This window comes from Nannospalax galili, unplaced genomic scaffold, assembly GCF_000622305.1.
Source record: "Nannospalax galili isolate Female #2095 unplaced genomic scaffold, S.galili_v1.0 scaffold372, whole genome shotgun sequence".
NCBI lineage: Eukaryota > Metazoa > Chordata > Mammalia > Rodentia > Spalacidae > Nannospalax > Nannospalax galili.
Window position 1 is genome coordinate 1,276,210 of NW_008332089.1, and position 18,718 is coordinate 1,294,927.

Consider the following 18,718-nt stretch of genomic DNA (forward strand, 5'->3'; position numbering starts at 1 on the left):
AGAGAGAGAGAGAGAGAGAGAGAGAGAGAGAGACTGACTTTGACTTTCTGTCCCCAGTTTTCTAAGCTCTGGCTCACCTAGTTCTGAGAGTCAAAAGTAGCTCAACATGTGGTAACTCAAATTTAAATTTCTAAACCTAGTTTCTTGGCTTTTTTTCCAAACTTGCCCCTTTAATGGTGCAAATGAAGCAACATCAACCGTTTTCTGTCAGCATACATCAATCTCATCAATTCTATCAAAATTCCTATCAAATTCATCTCCAAAATAAATATGTCCACCGACACCTGGTTCTAGTGTCTAACTTTAAACTGCTCTCAACAAGCACCTCAACAAAAGGGTTCCTCACAGGCAGCTGGGTTCACACGGCTACCTTCAGGCCTATTATCCTAGTGGTCAGAAAGAGCCTTGAGTAGGATCAAATCATGTCATTTCTCACCTCAATGACCCTAACAACATATCTTAAAATCAAACATCTTTATCATGCCCTTTATAAAGGCCTTACAATCTGCCATGGCCGACTCTCCCACAGACTTGACCTCCCACCTCTCTCCAGTCCCCTCATGTTATACTCTTTACTGGATACCTTGCTATTTTCCAAGCGTGTCACAGGGCCTCTGCATTTTCTGTTCTTTGCTGCTTAGAAAACTCCTAGGATGCCCAAATGACTGTATCAGACATCTCAGCTAGGTATTTCTCAAACGTTACCTTCTCAAGAACCATTTTGCAATAATTGAATAAAATAGTATTTCCCCAACCCATGGCTCTCTATCCCCTTATCTGCCTTATTTTTTCTTACATTTTATTACAACTCAATGTGCTTTCTATCTATTTTGCTTACTGTCAGTAATCAAACTCCAAAGGTAAGCTTTGTGTGGGCAGGCCTTTTGTTGGTTATCTTTATTTATCCTTTCTATATCCTCAAAGCAGAAAGCCTACAGTAAGCATGCAATAAACTGTGCTGGGGTAGCTGAAATGCTCAGAGGTGAAAAAATGGAAAATTCAAGAAATCTAAATAAATTCACAACAGGTTACTATGTGGCTATGCTATATATGAGTGTGCACTTAAGAGATAATGGAGTTTTTAACAAATGAAACCTGGTAACAAAAATCCCCAGAAAACCTCCCTTTTAGTTGCTGGTCAAGGCAGCCCAAGAGACTCACAGAATGACTGAAGCACTGCCATAGTCCTTGGCTGCCTCCCAGAACTTGGACCTAATTGCTGAAGACACCACACACTTTAAACACAGGACTCTCATAATATGGGAAGGTGCTATGTAAGCTGCCATGGGAGAAAAGCAATTAATATTTCTATCCAGATGCAAAGTCTACTAACCACGACAATGACCAGCCCAGCAAAACATCACTAATAGTGGCACTTTTATCTTGGGGGTAAACAACAGCTATCTAATTGGACTTAAAGCCTGCTCAATAAGAGGAAACTCATGTCTGCTACTGAAAGCAGAGCCAAAAACCTGTGAGAACCTGGTTTTGCCACTTTCCTAAACCAATATGATCTCTTACTATATGATACGTCCACAAAGCAACCCCTACGCCTAAAGCTCAGGGAAAATTCAGAAGAGGGGGCGGAAAGATTTAAGAGCCAGCGGACCAGGACATACACTGCTAGACACGTATTTTAGACATGACAGGAAAGCTGCGCCCAGGAGATCTCAACAATGTGGCTGCCTACACAAGACCTGCATAATGACAACACCAGTGGACACGCCACTGTGGATGGGAAATTCCACAAGGTTGGGTCTCTAGATGAAGAGTTACAGGCTTCTGAGAGAGGAGAATCTGTTTTCTCCAGGGATAAGCTCCCTGACTGGTTATCCAATCCTAATCAGTCAGCTCTAAGCACATGTACACGGGTACCTTTAAGGATAATAAGGATGTTGAATTGAGAGTGAATGAGGGGGGTGTGGGAAGAGTTGGAGAAGGGAAGAAGGATGGAGATGACATAAATTCAGTATTCATGTATGAAATTCTCAAAAAACAAATTCTTAAAAATTAAAGATGAGTTTAACCCCCCCATCCCCTTTGTCCCCACACATATACAGACATGTGAAGATGACACCTACACATATACAGACATGTGAAGATGACACCTAAAAACTATAAAGAGAAGCCTCAAGAGAAACAAGCTGGGCCCTGTGATCTTGAACCTATAGCTTTCAGAACAGTGTCTGCTGATTAAGCTATCTGGTCTGTGACGTCCTGCTGTGGCAGCCCAAGGAAGACATGCAGCACGTTGGACTGGGAAGGGAAGTACACGGGGTGCTGTCCCTGAAACGCCTACTTCCTTCCCGTCACACCTTCTTCACTGTTTGGTCCTGCTTAAAACGTACTGAAAATAATAGTTTTGTTAGTCTTGGGGAAATTTATTAGACTCACTGGCATACAGAAACTGTTCACTAAATGGTGCTGAATGAGCACTTACGCCCCTGTACAGCACGCTATGGAATTCTGCACTCTTCTCATAGTGAAGGGAACCACCACGATGTTTTCATATAGGAAAGCCATGAGGACGTCAAGATAAGAAATGGGTACCTGACCTGTGGAATTCTGAGATAACTGTGGCTGGAGCTGAGTAAAGGAACTATGTCAAAGAAGGAAAGCATACATGAGAGGATGTGGGCAATAACCTGACTGAACCTGATGCTTTTCTGGACCATGACAAGTCAGAAACTTCAAACTGCAAAACAAAACACTGGAGATACAGGAAGGACATACAACTCCAAACCCTGAAGACATGTGGTAGGTAAAAATCAGACCCTGAGCCGAGAATGGTGGCACACACCTTTAATCCAAGTACCAAGAAGGGGCAGAGGCAGAATCTCTGTAAGATTGAGGACAGTCTAGTCTATGAAGTCAGTTCTAGGCTGGGGCTACAAGAGACCCCTGTCTCAAAAACACACACACACACACACACACACACACACACACACACACACACACACACAGAGTTACTGAAATGGTCAACAGAACAAATTCTGAGCATCGCTGTTCTCAAGGTAAATTCTGAAACACGAAAACCACATAACAGTTTTGAAGAGTTTTTATATAACGAAACCAAAAAAGCACATTGGTAAGCCATAGTAAACTAATGAGACCTATCTCTTAGGGGTCTGATCGATTTATTAAAAAAAAAAAATGGTAGCAGGGCATTAGTAGAGAATGACTATTTCCAAATATTTTCTGCAAATTTAAACAAGCACACTTACTTTAAAATCAGTATTCAGAACAAACATCCAGGCAATTAGAAGCACCACTGCAATCGTCCAAAGGATTACGTGCGAGTTTAGTGATATTCTAACCTTATCAGTGAGGAGACAGAAATCATAAAGAGCTTCCACTTGGAAATAGCATTATTCTGCTTACTACTTACAGAACTGTGGGAAATGGGCAAGAGTAGCATTGATCTATGTCTAGGGAGAGGTCCTAAGTATTAATACATAATGAGCTATTCAGATGGGCAAATCTGAAGCTCTCCTTCCTAAATTCCCAATTCAGGAATTAAATAACATAATAAAAACATAAAGTTTGAAACTGTCTTTCTCCAACAGGAAATGGTTCACAACATTCTGAATACATCCTTCCACTGTAAGAGACCTTTATCATTGGAGGTGGTTGGTGGAGAGAACAGAGCTTCATAGGCTCATGATGCTTTCAAGGTAATACAAACAGTACGAATTTACGCCAATTACTCTGGGCAGAAAGGCTTTTCAACAGGGTTTCCAAAGCCCACCAAAAGCTAGTAAGTAATTACTGCTCTTGGTCTTCTACATAAAAGCAGTGCTCTAATTTCTTCCTGTCTCTGCCAATGTCATCCTCCCATTCACAAGGGCTTGAAATCCCAATGTTGAATTCCCCTCTGGTTTAATCACATGTCCAACTACCACATTCTAAAGTCTTACTCTCTTTTATCATCCCCTCTTTCCTCCTTAACATCTCCCGGTTCTCTGGACCAAATTCCTTATTGATGAGAAAACCCTTCAACAAAGCCACACTTCCCATTCTGCATCCTAACAGCACTCAATTTCCAGAGGGAAGAAAGTTCCAACTCAACTCTTAACTAATATGAAGTGATTCCTAAGACACTCCTAACAATTTTAAATTCTTTAAAATAAAGTTTTATATAGTGTATGTGCATAGCCACTTTTGCATGAAGCCATTTATCAAATTTTCAGAAACAGAAAGTAACTATGAACGGAGAATAAGGGGTATTTGTTAATGACAACAGAAAAAAGGACTCACAAATTACATAAAGGCCAATCACACAAGTAGTCATGGAGAGAGATTAGAACATAATTTAGGAGAACATAATGTTAAGAAAACAGAGGGTTGGGAAGGTGGGCTACACAGCACAGTGAAAGTATGGTTTCAAAACCATCAGGAAGTTTACAGGAAAATCTTTTATTACACACTTGTAGCAGTCTGAGATTAACCAAAGGCTTAATAAAAATCTACAAGAAAACAAATGAAGAATTTTTCTTTTTGTCAAAAAAAAAAAGCTAAACATTATCTATCTATCTGTGTATACATGTATGACTGTGGGGGAGGGGGATCAAGGACAACTTGAAGAAGCTGATCTCTCCTTTCACTGTGTGGATCCTGGAGACTGAACACAGGTGGGTCAGGTTTGGGAGAAAGCACCTTAATCTGCTGACCCATCTTGAAAGCCTAAAAGCTCACTTTCAAATGGCAAAAGGACAAAAGTGGCAGAAAAAAAATCATAAAGGAACTAATGGACTCACCTAAAACTTTAAACTATGAATATAAGTAAAAGTACAAAAATGGCGCTGGAGAGATGGCTTAGCAGTTAAGAGCACTGGCTGCTCTTGTAGAGGACCCGGGTTTGATTCCCAAGACTCATGTGGTGGCTAAGAACCACCTGTAACTCCAGTTCCAGGGGATCCAACGCCCTCTTCTGACCTCTGTGGGCACTGCACGACATAGGTGCACTTACATGCAGGTATTATACTCATACACAAAAATAAAACAATTTTTAAAAGTACAAAAATCAAACATAATCATAAACTTAGGAAATATTAAGCGTACATAGATGTCTTTGCCACATAGATTTATAACCCTAATACACCTCTGATTAACTGGGCAAAGTATGACAAAAGACACACTTCAAAAGCAACATTAACATGAACTATTCAGATGGGCAAGTATGAAGCTTTCTTTCCTAAATTTCTAATTCGGGAATTAAATAACAGGTTTTTTTTTTTTAAACTTTAAGTAGAATGTTAATTATTATGAAATGTTTCTAAGGTAATACCACTTCCTTTACAAAAACAGAGATTGCAGGTTAAGAATTTGAGCAATTCTATTTATCTTTTACACTGTATTTAATGATCCACATATTACTTTCCTATGTTGTGGTTAAGTAAGATCACTAATAAATAAGACATTCTTTATTAACATAATGTTAATTTTTTATAATCAAACTGAAAAGGGAAAATGAAGCCAAACTCTAAGGTAGGGAAATCGTCACTTACTGCGGGTACCAGTAGTTTCTTCACCTCTTCAACTGCCCTCTTCAGCTTGATCTCTGCTCTGTTCTGAGCATCTTCCACAGTGATTAGCACATGCAAATCTTCATTTAGATGCTCCCAATTGGGCTTGCCTCTATTCTGCTCCTCCTAAACAAATGTTACAAAGTACAATGTTACCAACATTCTTTTTAAGACAGAGCACATCTTTCATAACATAAATTTAATGACAATTACTTAAAGCCATGTTTACATTATTTTGCTACGGTGATTATTACAAATCTTGGGGATAACTTTCCTGGAGAAAACTAAACAAAGACTGGCTCTGGTACTAGCATGCCAGTGCGAGCTAACCACAAACACTCATGCAGGACCTACTGTGCCTCAGGAATGGAGCCAGAAGCTAAGTATATAAATGACCAAGACAACTGCAAGATGATTAGCTCAGAAGCACTACACAGCATCACTTTAAGTTACAAAAGAATACTTCCAGGAGCACGTTTAAGTTATGAAAAAACAAAGTCACAAAGGTGAATGAGGTAAGACGCTCAGTATCTCACAGCTGCCAATTTAAGGGTGAATCAAATCCTTCATTTTCAAATTAGGAACACTTCCATTCATGATCAATGTGTTACACAATGCTGGGTCTCGTCAGCATTAGAAAAACTATTTTGCAAATACAGACATTATTATGTAAAAGAAGTATTATTTAAGTATTTCAAGTAATAATTATAGAAACAATTCATTATTTATAATGCATAAATGTAGGAATTGTTTTTAACTCTATTTCCAGGGGATCATACGTTAAAAAAATTAATTACTCCAGGTGTGGTCTTGTACACCTTGAATCCCAACTCTCAGGAGGCTGAGGCAGGCGGATCTCTGAGTTCCAGGCCAGGCAGGGCTGCCTAGGCTCCAGTGGATGGCCGCACCCCCACGCACATATGGGGCAGCACTGAATAAACTTAGTGGGTTTTTTGTTTTTGTATTTAAAAAAGAAAAGCGTGACACTGGGAGGTAGATGTGTTACAAGGGAAATCCAGGGGAAGGTGGAAAGGGGAAATGATGGTATAGATACATACATATGATATATACATACATATATATATATATTCATTCATATATTCTCCAAGAGTAAGATTAAAAACAAATGTACCGTCTACTCTTTCATTGATGAGTCAAGAACGCTAGTTTCACAGAGAATCATCTAAGTTTCATTTCACTGGTAACCTGTTATTGCCAAGTAAGAAGTTCTGCATGCTGAATTCCTTGTCCACTACAGGTGAGCCGGCTACACTTGTCCACCTAACACTACAGTCTTGGAATTTCAGACTCGATTCTTGAATTAAGTTTTAAGGGTAACATACATACATACTTATAAAGTTTAGGAAAGTACAAAAATTTAAACTTAAACAATTTAAGAAAATAAACATAAAATGTATGTTACACTTCGGTATCATTTCTATGCACATGATTCAAAGTTTTACAGAGATGAACAATAAAAACACCTGCTGTTGTTGGACCTTTATTGTGAAGGTCACTGCTTCATGAGCATGGAGATTACAACTAAGAAACATAAAACTGGCACAAACAGCTTTCCTACTACAGCTCACCTGAGCATACTCGATGAAGATGGACGCACATTCTAACACGTACAGGATTCTGCTCTATGCTGGTTAAAAGCTTCAGAAGAAAAACGTACTACACACTGAAGGCAGAGACCAAGTGCTTCTGAAGAGTGAGCTTGAGCGCCAGCATAGGGAGCTCACTGGTTGCCAAGGGACAGGTGAAGTCTCAAGGGAAAACAGAACAGTCAGTATCTCTAAAGACTATGGAAGTAAGTAGCTCAAAGCTGTCTGTTTCAACTTTAGTTCATACCACGCTCCTTTTAACAGCGCATCTTAGCAGAGTTGGGGGTTTGGTGGTTGCTGTGATGAAAAGCAAGTTTACTCAAAAATCAGTGTGGGACAGGAGGGTGGCAGTTCCTCATCTCACTCAGAGTCTGAGAATCTGAAGAGCAGCCAAGAACACAGACGCTGTTAAACATTAATGTGACTGCTGAAAATGCCTTCAATTCAGTGTATTAAATACGAGTTCAGCCACTTGTAAAAGTTCAATACATGATCATGAGTTACTTTTTTCACCTAGGGAGCATCAAGATGATGAGACTGGGGAGTCAGTCAATGAACCCAGAAACTGGGAACCTCGGGGTTATTGGTATGGCAAAGAACAGAGAATGTGCATAAATTCTTCTGTGGTAAGAACAACCAGCTTTAAATCAAAATGTTAATTTTTATGTTAAAGAATGCTTGTAGGTCTCACAAAAAATTTGTTTTAATTTTTACTCCTTTGGTAGACTTAGGAAAGCTACCTGTATTATTATGGCTATTTATCTAAATCCATTGTATAAAGGACTTTCATTTCTAATCAAGACAGAGTAACGCCCCCGCCCCCCTCCAGTACTAAACTAAACATCTCCCACTGGATACTTGGTAAGAAATTGTAGAAGACTATAATCTTCGGCTAAGACTGGAGCTTGTTGCCCATTTCCCCAGTTCTGTGCTGAGGTTTTGTCTGCCTGAGTTTGCATGGGTCTTGTGCGTGCTGACACCACTGCTGTAGGTTCATATAGGCATAGGAGCTCACAGGACTCTATTTCCCTATGGTCAGGCACATCTTTCTGCTGGGTGAGGCAGAGCTGATCTTCCTAAGGGGAGGGACTAGAATGCAGTGGATGAACTTGTACTGACGGATGCCTGGGAACACACTAACTTGACAGAATAGATTTTACCACAAATGAGAGAATGTATGAGTTCCACTTGAGTGAGGGGGCTATGGGAGGGTGCCAGTGGGGAAGGGGGTATAAAGATGATTAAGGTTAGGATGTTCTGTGTGAAATATACAAAAATTCAATATAAAATTTATAAACAATTTTATCCTTTCCTATTTTCCTTTCTAAACACGGACTAGTCTGCACATGAGGAGGCAGCATGGATTGTTTTTTTTTAACTTTCTGTGATTGGGTGACTTCACTTAATAGTATACATTCTAGGTCCATTAATTTTCCTGTAAATTTTGACATTTCTTTTTTAAGAGCTGAATTCTGTACAGTACATGTTCTAGATTTTCATTATCCATTCATCTTTTGATGGACAACTACGTTGGTTCCATCTCCTTGTGAATAGAGCAGTGATAAATGGGGGCAGAAGTATTGCCATAGGAGGGTGTGGCCTTCTCTAGGTATACATCCAGGGGTGACACAGATAGGTAGCTCTATTTTTGATATTCTGAGGAACCTCCAAACTGATTTCAATAATAGTTGTACTAATCTGCCCTCCCACCAGAAGTGAATAAGGGCATCTCTACATCCTCACCAACATCTGTTGTTGGATTTCTTGATGATAGTCAATCTGACTGGTGTAATGTGATAGATATCGTGAAGGTTTAATTTGCTTTCCCCTGATGATTAGGAAAGTTTAACACTTTTAAAAACAAATAATATGTGTGTAACTACCTTCTGGTTCTAGCCTGGGAACTGCTAGAGATTGATCACTACTGGGGGAGGGAGACTAGACCTTACTTACCATCTCTGGAGAGGCTCACTAGACTCCAGTGGATGATCTTGCACGGAAGGACATTGGAGTACAAATGTTTGACAGGACAGGACTTACATGTGTGGCAGAATGCATGAGGTCTGGTGGAGCAGAGGGGGACTCTGGCATGGATGGGGGAGGAGGTCTAAATTGAGTAAGAACTGCTGTATGAAATGTACAAAAGCTCAATTAAACATTTTTAAACTAATAAAAATAACAGAGGTGATGGTTCACATCTAAGGTTCATCTTAGACATTTTTCCTAATTGTACATATCCCCAAAGTGTCTTTTTTCCAAATGGAATTGGTTATTGACATGCTGATGTGCTCTTAATAGCAAAATAGAACTATTCTCTGCCTGAAGCATTATAATAAAGTTGTCTTTTTAAAAGAACAAACAAAGAAAAAAGAAGAAATTGGAGAAGCCAGGAAACAACCACTGGGGCTTCTACATTAAGAAGTGCCTGGTTCTCACGTGGAGCCAGACTGAAACATCTCATTCAGCAACAGTAGAGCAGTCTTGTCTCCATAGAGGAAACAGTGCGGTGGTACTGTTTAAATAAAAGACAAAAGAAAGACCAGGGGACCAGACTTTTCCCAACTAAGTAAGCCACTTCCCAGAACCCAGCTGAAGGACATTTATAGGAATAAAATGTATCTACTCAACAAAGTAAAAATCTCTGACATTCAGTTAGAAATCAGTAATCATCAGGGATAGGGAAGGGGCTCAGTAGGTAAGTTCCCTTTTTTTCCCTTTATTTTGAGACAGCTCCCACCCACCTCCCCACCCCCCCAGATCTTCCTGCCTCTGCCTAAGGAGTGCTGGGATTTAAAGGTGGGATTAGTTACCATGGCTAGCTTGGTTTGTAATTTTTTTTAAAAAGTCATTATCCACAAAAGTTTAAAACTATGCAGTAATTACAGTGTTTGTAACAAGAAGCACCAGGGCAAGCTGCCCCACCTCCTGCTGAGAGGTAATTATGCAAATACAGCCAGGCAGAGGAGAACAGACCCCACCTACCATGCTCTCAGCTTCAGAGAAAATCCCTACTGCAGGAACTCACAAGGCAGTCTCCTGGAAATGTATGTTCTGTTGCAAACCAACCTTCTAATAACTTTTATGATGAATATATACTTTTAAGGCCAAATATATAACAATCTCCAGTTACATATATAATGTATAATTAGTTTAAGACACTTTTGCTGTGCAGACTTATTACCTAATTCTTCACTGACTCCAATCATACAACTGACCTCAAGAAGTTCTTCTTAAACTCGAGACAAACAAAAAACATTTTGGTAGCATAGGAACACTGGGGTAATTTTATATTTAGTTTATTAAAACCATTTAATAAAATGTAGGCAGCAGAATCCAACACTTATGGAGCTGACTTCAAAGCACTTCTGTTGTTTTTTGCCCACAGCTTTCTGGTTTAAAAGATGCTTATGCTGTAATCCCAGCACCGACTGGAGAGGATGAGACAGGAGGGCTGACTTTGAGGCTAGCTTCGTGCCTAGCAAATCCCAAGCTAGTCTGGGCTATACAGCAACACGTGCCATAAACAAAACCCAAGGATAAGAACTAATCCCAATGCTGAATCTTTACACCTGTCTTCCTCCAGCACAATACTTAAAAGACTGCTAGGTATCCCTCATCCCTGTTACTGCCCCCTGTGTTGTCAGTGCCCCCAGCTCTTCCCCAGTGCAAGTCCATCCACTGAGTCAGCCTATCTAGAGTCCCTTGTTTTAGGAGGGTCAGCTGTTCCTCATCTAGCAGCAATCAGTTGTCAGTATTCCTTTAGATAAGATTGGGGTCTGCTGTTCATTTTCTCAGTTCTATGCTGGGTTACTGTCTGGGAGTCTCTTGGGCCACCCTGGCCAACAACTTGAAGGTATCTCCTGTCTGACATTATTTCTGTTATGTAGCCTTTAGCTATACACATGGACTCTTTTAAAGAGTTATACTGATCACTTTTATCTTTGGTTACACTTTCCTTTTGGGTGTTTAAGACCTATACAGTTGGCCCAAATCAATTTATAAGGTCATTTGAGGATTTGTTCCTCAGGGGTCACACGGGCTTGGGAGGGGCCCCTGGCTCCTTTTACCAGTTCAGTCTATGTGAAGATAAGTCAAAGGTTCTATTGGACCATGGCTGGCTTCACTTGGAAGCATGGAAGAAATGTTTACTTGGAGTTGACCCTCGTCTTTATACACTGGACACTGGTTCACGTCCATCTGGTGGGGTCTCCATGGCCTCTCTGAACAAGAGGACAGGTGACTCACCACAGTTACAGGACATTTTGAGAGATGCTTCATAGTCCTGTGGAATTTAGTCAACTTTGGAGGGCACAGAGCAAAAACTGTGTTTTAAGTCCCTCTGACCACATTAGTATAGGCCTCAAAGTAGTTTTGTCTCTTATACTCTGTGCGAGGCTGAGGTGCCATCTTTCTATTCCAAGCTTCTTTGAGCTTTTCATCATGAAGGGACACTAAATTTTGCCAAGTCTTTCCCCACCTATTAAGGGATCATGTGATTTGTTTAAAAACAAAACAAAACAAAACAACAAAAAAAACCTTTGACTCAATGTATGTGCTACACTGTCCAAGTGTTAAGTCACAGCTGCCTTCATGGTATTTTGAACCTAATAGTGCTTAACACTATTCATTAGTCCTAAACAATGTGCAGACTAGATTGCACATTTAAGAATCTATACCTAGTACCTGGATCTATATTGTTACAACTGAACCTTGAGTCCTCGACAAGGATACAGGAGTTCAAGGGCAATCTAGTCTATACAGGAAGTTCAAGGCCAGTCAGGAACTATATAGTAGACACTATTTTTTATTATATTAAAAAAAATAATAATCAGGGACTGGAGAGATGGCTCAGTGGTTAAGAGCACTGTCTGTTCTCACAGAGGAGCCAGGTTTGATTCCCAGCACCCACATGACTAACAACCATCCCCAACTCCAGTTCCAGGGGATCCAATGCCCTTTTCTGACCTCTGTGGGCACTGCATGACACAGGTGCACTTATACACATGGAGGCAATACGCTCATACATATAAAATATTTAAAAAAATAAAATAAAATCCACATGTAACAGTCTTAATACGCTGGAATTCTTTAATTATTTGTAACATTTAAGGTTATCTTAAAGGTTCTCTGATTTCCACTGAAAATGTACTGATAGGTTTCCACAACATGTCCCAGCAGTGACCAAAGGAACCGGTCTTTTAACAGTTCAGTGAAACCTGCTGCACAACCAGGAGGCAGGCGGGACACAGGAGCAAGTGTCACACCTTCATACTTAACCCTAACAACTTGAGAGAAACACTATCTAGTGTGTTATAAGTGCAGTTCTTGTCCTAGTGATTTCAAATCTCCACCAGCATTTCACAGATCCATCTTCTTCGTCTCCGAAGATTCTTTTTACCTAATTTGAAAACCGAAGTCATTCTAAAATTCCTTGTTATTTCTTGTATACTTCCAGTATGCAAAGTCTATAAAAATCTAAGACTTTTCTTATAATCCTGCATTAACCCTTGGTTAACAAAGTATGAAAAGTCCTGTATTTCTCATTACTCTCCACTATAATTTGACTAGCAAAACATAACCATAAAATGGCACAGTCGACATACCACAGCACCATAAGTGGTGCCACTGTCCCTTTCTTTTGAAGAAAGTACTTTCATTTCCTTTGGGTGTTTCTGAAATATCACCTTCCCAGAGTCAGATTGATATTCATATGTTAAACAGTTCAAGGCATTATTTTAAAAACATATTCTTCAGGGGCTGGAGAGATAGCTCAGCGGTTAAGAGCACTGGCTGCTCTTGCAGAGGACCCAGAGTCAATCCCAGCACCCACATAGTGGCTAACAACCCTCTGTAACTCCAGTTCCAGGGGATCCGAGCCCCTCTTCTGACCTCTGTGGGCATTACATGAAATGGGTGTGCTTACATATATGCAGGCTATACACTCATACACATAAAATAAATATTTTTTTCAAACCACATTCTTCAATGCTGCAAAGCCTGTGTCTGAGCCTGAGTAGGTAGGTGTGCATGGGGTTGACAATATCCAGGCAGGGTCTGGTGGCAGCCATAGCAAAATAGGGCAACATTTTCAATAATCTCTTCTCACTTTCATTTTTTCCATTTTGTAGGGTTTATAGGTTAAAAACAGTTACATGAATCCTTGTGAAGTACAGTTATACATTTAAAATTTATAATTTCCCAGAAAACATTTTTTAAAAACATCCAAACTTCTGCTATGTAAAACTTGAGTTTGTTACAAATGAAACTTCAGAAATAAGACTATACATGTCCATGCTATAATGATTAATTCCTACTCAATGTTAGCCAATGTACTCCTATCATTATTACTTCACAATTCAACTACAGTCAAGGAGTCACCTCTCAATAGAATAAAAAATTCATGGAATAGAAAAGAAGGGAGGGAGGAAGGCATGGAAAGAGGGAAGGAAAAGAGAGAAAAAAGAACAATCATTTCAAGTAGGCTGGTTTCAGAACTACTGACCCCTATATAATTGAAAGGCATTCTGTACTTATCAAACTTGCGAACAACTGTCAAATAGTTCCCCTAAGTACCCAAGGGAATACTGTCAGTAATGGGGGGGGGGGTTGACATCAATGATTAAGGGTGAAAACAAAATCCCAACTTTCGGAGTATCTTTGCTGTACCTCCTTCTAATTAATTAAAGAGTGTATTTAATAGGACAGATGTTATCTGATGTCTAACTGAAGCAAAAATCATTCCTGAGGTATAAAGTAAATCCTATGACAATCACATGAAATCACTGAAATGGTGATGACTTTATCATTAAAAATTACTGTGGTCAGTCAATTCCAAGATCAAAGGTCAATCAAATAACAGTAATAGTAAACATTGTAACTGGAGAACACACTTTCATAAAATTGGCCTCAGATATCTAAGGATCTATGAACTGCTTATATTTTAAAACAGTAAATATAAAAAAATACTGGACACACTCTTTAATGTCTAGTAATCCTGAAGAGTAGACAGTAACAAAGCTGTAGGGAAATATCATTAACTTACTTTACAAATGAGTAAATTTAGACAAGAATAATTTTAGAAGGCCTTCAATCAATAAACAAGACTCATATTCTGAACTCAATTCAATTCTCTGTAACTTATCAACTCTCCACTGGGTCACAATGGAAATACCAGATACCCACTGTTTTTAAGTTCCACATGAAATGTGACCTTCTCTTTGAGATTTCCTTTCTGCCAAGCTGTCTTAACTGCTCTTTGTCCGGACTTTGTCTGACAGTCCTATTCATGAGTCTTATTAATGACACATATCTAAGACACAGTATGTCTGTCTATCTCATCATCTCCTCTCTACTATCAGCTATTGAAAAGTTTCTCCTAACTTAGTTCTCTGGTTTTACCAACAGAGCAGCGCATACTTACACCAACACATCCTCATGCTGAAAAGAAGAAAGCCCTGTGACGACTTTTGGTAATATGCTACTCTGAAAGGACAGGATAAAGGATAATCAATAATAAATCTGCTCACCCATTAAACAAAACAAAACAAAACGCCTCTAAAATACCTGCTTATATTCCGAGAGCAACAGAAAAGGCAGGTTCTTCCTGCCTTCCTAGGCTGCAGTCACAGGTATTCTTGCCAAAACACAAAACTGTCATCTTAGGGATTGGAGAGATGGCTCGGTTAAGAGCACTGGCTGCTCTTGCAGAGGACCTGGGTTCAATTCCCAGTACCCACATGGTGGCTAACAACCATCTGTGACTCCAGTTCCACTGGATGTGACACCCCTTTCTGATCTCTATGGGCATTGCTTGACATGGTGCACTTACACACATGCAGGCAAAACACTCATACACATAGAATAAAAGTTAAAAAACTTTTAAATGGACATAGGCTAAGCGTGGTGTCACACACCTTTAATTCTAACACTTCAGAGGGCAGAAGGAGGAGGATCTCTGGGAGTTCAAGGCCAACCAGAGATAATACAGTGAGACTCTGCCTCAAAAAACCAAAAACCTACTTCATAAATGAATTAATCTGTTCTTCCTGATAAATAATTTCTTTTGATTATTTGGGATTAAAGAACAGTCACTACAAAACTTATTACACAGTAAATGGAACCCAAACCCCTAAAGCCTGCATGGGTAAATAACTTAATGTCCTTGTTAACAGTTGATGCCTCCTCAATGTGAAGCACTTGCTCAACCAAGAAAGGCAATATTCTCTAATAAAGTCATCTTCACACAAGATGCATGGCACTGTCTTCCCTAAAATGCATACACCTTTATAAGCAGGGCACTGGATGATCATTTTAGAAGTGAATCTGGCTTTCAATTCCATTCACGACTGGGAAAAACAAAGCACATATGGACAGTAACAACAAAACCTTTCCGTATAAAATGTGATTTTTCCAGATCTCTCATCCAGAGCCTTTTCTAGTTCAACTCTATTCTTGGCCCTCTTGAGCACTAGGGCAGACACCGCCTCTGACACTTCAGGGAACCTCGGCACTTACCAGTACACAGTGCACAACAAAGAAAAATTTAAAATGTTTGTTGGATAAAGGAATCACAAAGTGGATTAATAAATCTTCAGTTGGTATTTCTTATTGTTCCTGGAAAACAGAATTTCCCTAGCCAGAATAGCACCATTCTATTTAATATAAAAATGACTAGATGGCATAATAATAAACCTTGTTCAGATAAAAAAAATTTCTAAATGACCACTTTTTTCCATTAAATATTGAGTCCGTACACTTGAGTTTGAGTCCAGCAGAAAAACAAAGAGCACGTTAGACTGAAGCAAGTCACCCAAGTGACCCAAACCTTCTAGAAACAGCACCTACATTTAGAGTCCTTAATCAACAACAAAATTAGCCAAAATAAAGGGAGTGACTTCTCAGGAAGTTAGTTATCTGGTATCATGGCTTCATAAAATGTGATACCTTAGCTAGGCTGAATCTGGCCACCGGGATTTCATTTCTAGGCTTGCTCCTTAGGGTGGCTGATGAAATGGTGAGCTCCTCTGGAGGTGAACGGCAAAGGAGAGACAGGAACCATTTTATTACATTACTCTCTGCTCAATAAGCATGAGAGAAAGTCAGGACAGGAAAAAAAGTCTCCATGAGGTAAGTCATCGAGGCATTAAAAAGGCAATTCAACCAGTTACAAATCATTTAAGTTTTTAGATAACCAAAAAGAATGTCTCCATAACTACTTGTAGGCCGCAGATAGAACGTGTGGAAGAGTGTGTTGTGTGCATATGTGTTTTTGACTTTCTACAAACCAACTACATATCTAAGCCCATTTACAAAGCACCCATAATAAGGTATCAGTCTTAGTATTTAATATACAAGAACACAGTGTAATTTTCTACAATTCCACTATAAGACAGTATTTGTGAAAAACAAGTCCCCATACAAATGATCAGATTATACTACAATGAGGTGACAGATATGAAGGTAAATTTTCTATTGGATTTGTTTTTTCTCTTTGAGGATGGTCCCACATCAGTCAATTCTTTTATATGTCAATTATGTAAGAAACACAGGAGAGCACTGGGGCACCTGCCATGACATAGCACTCAGTAGGCTGAGGCAAGAGCATATGGAGTTCAAGGACGGCCTGGGCTACATCTGAGACTCTGTCTCAAACAACCAAAACAAAAAATGAAATTAACTGTATCAGAAAAGGCTAACCAATCAATATTTCAAGTAACTCATAAAGCTCAGTAAATAACTAAAGAAATTATACTCCACAGATTGTATGACCTTCTCAGTTGTGAACCGTTTTCAAGCATGACCACACAATCATACTATATACAGCACCAAAAAAAATGCAATCTCGTTTAAAGTAGTATTAATGAGCAATACTGTTTCAAGACAAACAACTGTTGAACCAAGGGTGTGTGCTGTGCTCGTTTTCACTGCTCCGTGTCCACTCCCTCATGGGGAGATCACGGCTGTGTCTAGTTCCGTATGTCCTCCTACACTGTCGGCAATTTTAGGGCTATAAGCAATGCTACAGGACACAGCTTCACACTCACGGTACAGAACACATTTATCAGTTTTCACCTTTTTGTTTTTGTTGTTTGAGACAGTCTCATGTAGCCCAGGCAACATCACAGGCATGTGCCCCAGAGCTCTCCTAAATTTCTTAGGGAATTGATACATAATAGAATTTACAGAGGTAAGACCACCTTCAAAGAGAAAAAACAATCCACTACTAATAGATACAATCCAATTCCTTTCCAACATGGCTACGGCTTATTTTGGGCATCCTACGTTAGTTTCCCAATTATCAATGGATAGTTTTACTATCTGAAGAACTCTGAACTCAATTCATTTTGTTCCACTAAAACCCAAAAAAGCCAAGTTAGAGCTTTCTGTTAGGTTTCTATCACGAATGTCAATTCAGAAAACAGTATCTTAAAAATAAAAACACGGAGTCAGTTTTCCAATTCATAATTCTAACATTTCTTACTGTACTTTTCGTGACATTTTCAATACATACACTACATTTCACCTGATTCTACTTCTTTACAATGTCACTCATTCTAAGACTTTTTTTTCCCATTGATTGTGGGGCTGCAGAGATGGCTCAGGCTCAGAAGTTAAGAGCACAGGCTATACAGCACCCATATGGCAGCTAACAAGCATCCACAACTCTGGTTCTAGGGGATGTGACACCCTGTTCTGGCCTCAGTGGGTTTTCCCAAACAAGGGTACACTTACATACATGTAGGTAAAACACTCATATGCAAAAATCAATCAAAACATTTAATTTCATTTATTGTATGATGGGAAGGGGTGCATGCATGTACCACGTTGCACATGTGGAGGTCAGGCGACAGCTTTCGAGAATCCATCCTCTCCTACAGCAGGTTCCAGGAATTAAACTCAGGTTGTCAGGGTTGCACAGCAAGTTCTTTTACCCACTGAGCCATCTAGAGGATCAAGTCTAAGATGTTTCCTCGGAAACATTGTTCTTACCTAGCCACTGCTACTGTGACCTCAGCATCCTTTAGGTCCTCACTGTGTAGGCCAGAGAGCAAGGCAAGTAGTTTTTGTAGTCAGAGGCTATGAAAGAAGTTGGAAAGACCTCAGGGTAGGGGACCACCTGGTCTGCTCCTTCCTTAGAGGGTCCTGCGGCCCTAGCCAGCGCTCTTCTTTGCACATACACCACAGAACACAGGCATCATTAGGTCTCTGCACCCCACGTACACACGAGGACTCAGGGACTCACTGCAGACATGACACTGTGCTCCTGCTCAGCTATGAATCATAGCCTGACTTCTGGTCCAGGAGGCTATGGTTTTCTGCCACCACCTATAAAACTATGGCAGCAGCTACCCCATTAGCTTAGGAGTAAGATCAAATGCACAGGCGTTTCATAGCTGACAACACATACTAAAACTTGTGATAGCTTTGGGGGGTACGGAGCACAACCACTTTTCAAGTTGCTGCATTATCAGCACCCTGGTAACACAGAATGCCATATGACCTGAAAAAATGACAATAATAAGGGATTCTGTGATGAATTCATCCCTTCACTTATATATCCTTTAAGTGTGCATCACAGATTACAAT

The 18,718-nt window shown here is 39.7% G+C and overlaps 1 protein-coding gene across 5 annotated transcripts in view; it reads right to left on the reverse strand.

Moving 5' to 3' along the window:
- Nucleotides 1–18,718, reverse strand: part of Qki (QKI, KH domain containing RNA binding) — an 88,951-nt gene that overhangs the window by 27,711 nt on the left and 42,522 nt on the right. For all 5 annotated transcript variants that reach the window (XM_008827203.3, XM_029560675.1, XM_029560677.1 and 2 more), the window contains exon 3: nucleotides 5,508–5,651. In XM_008827203.3, coding sequence (XP_008825425.2) covers nucleotides 5,508–5,651 — 144 coding nt within the window. The remainder of the gene's footprint in view (nucleotides 1–5,507; nucleotides 5,652–18,718) is intronic.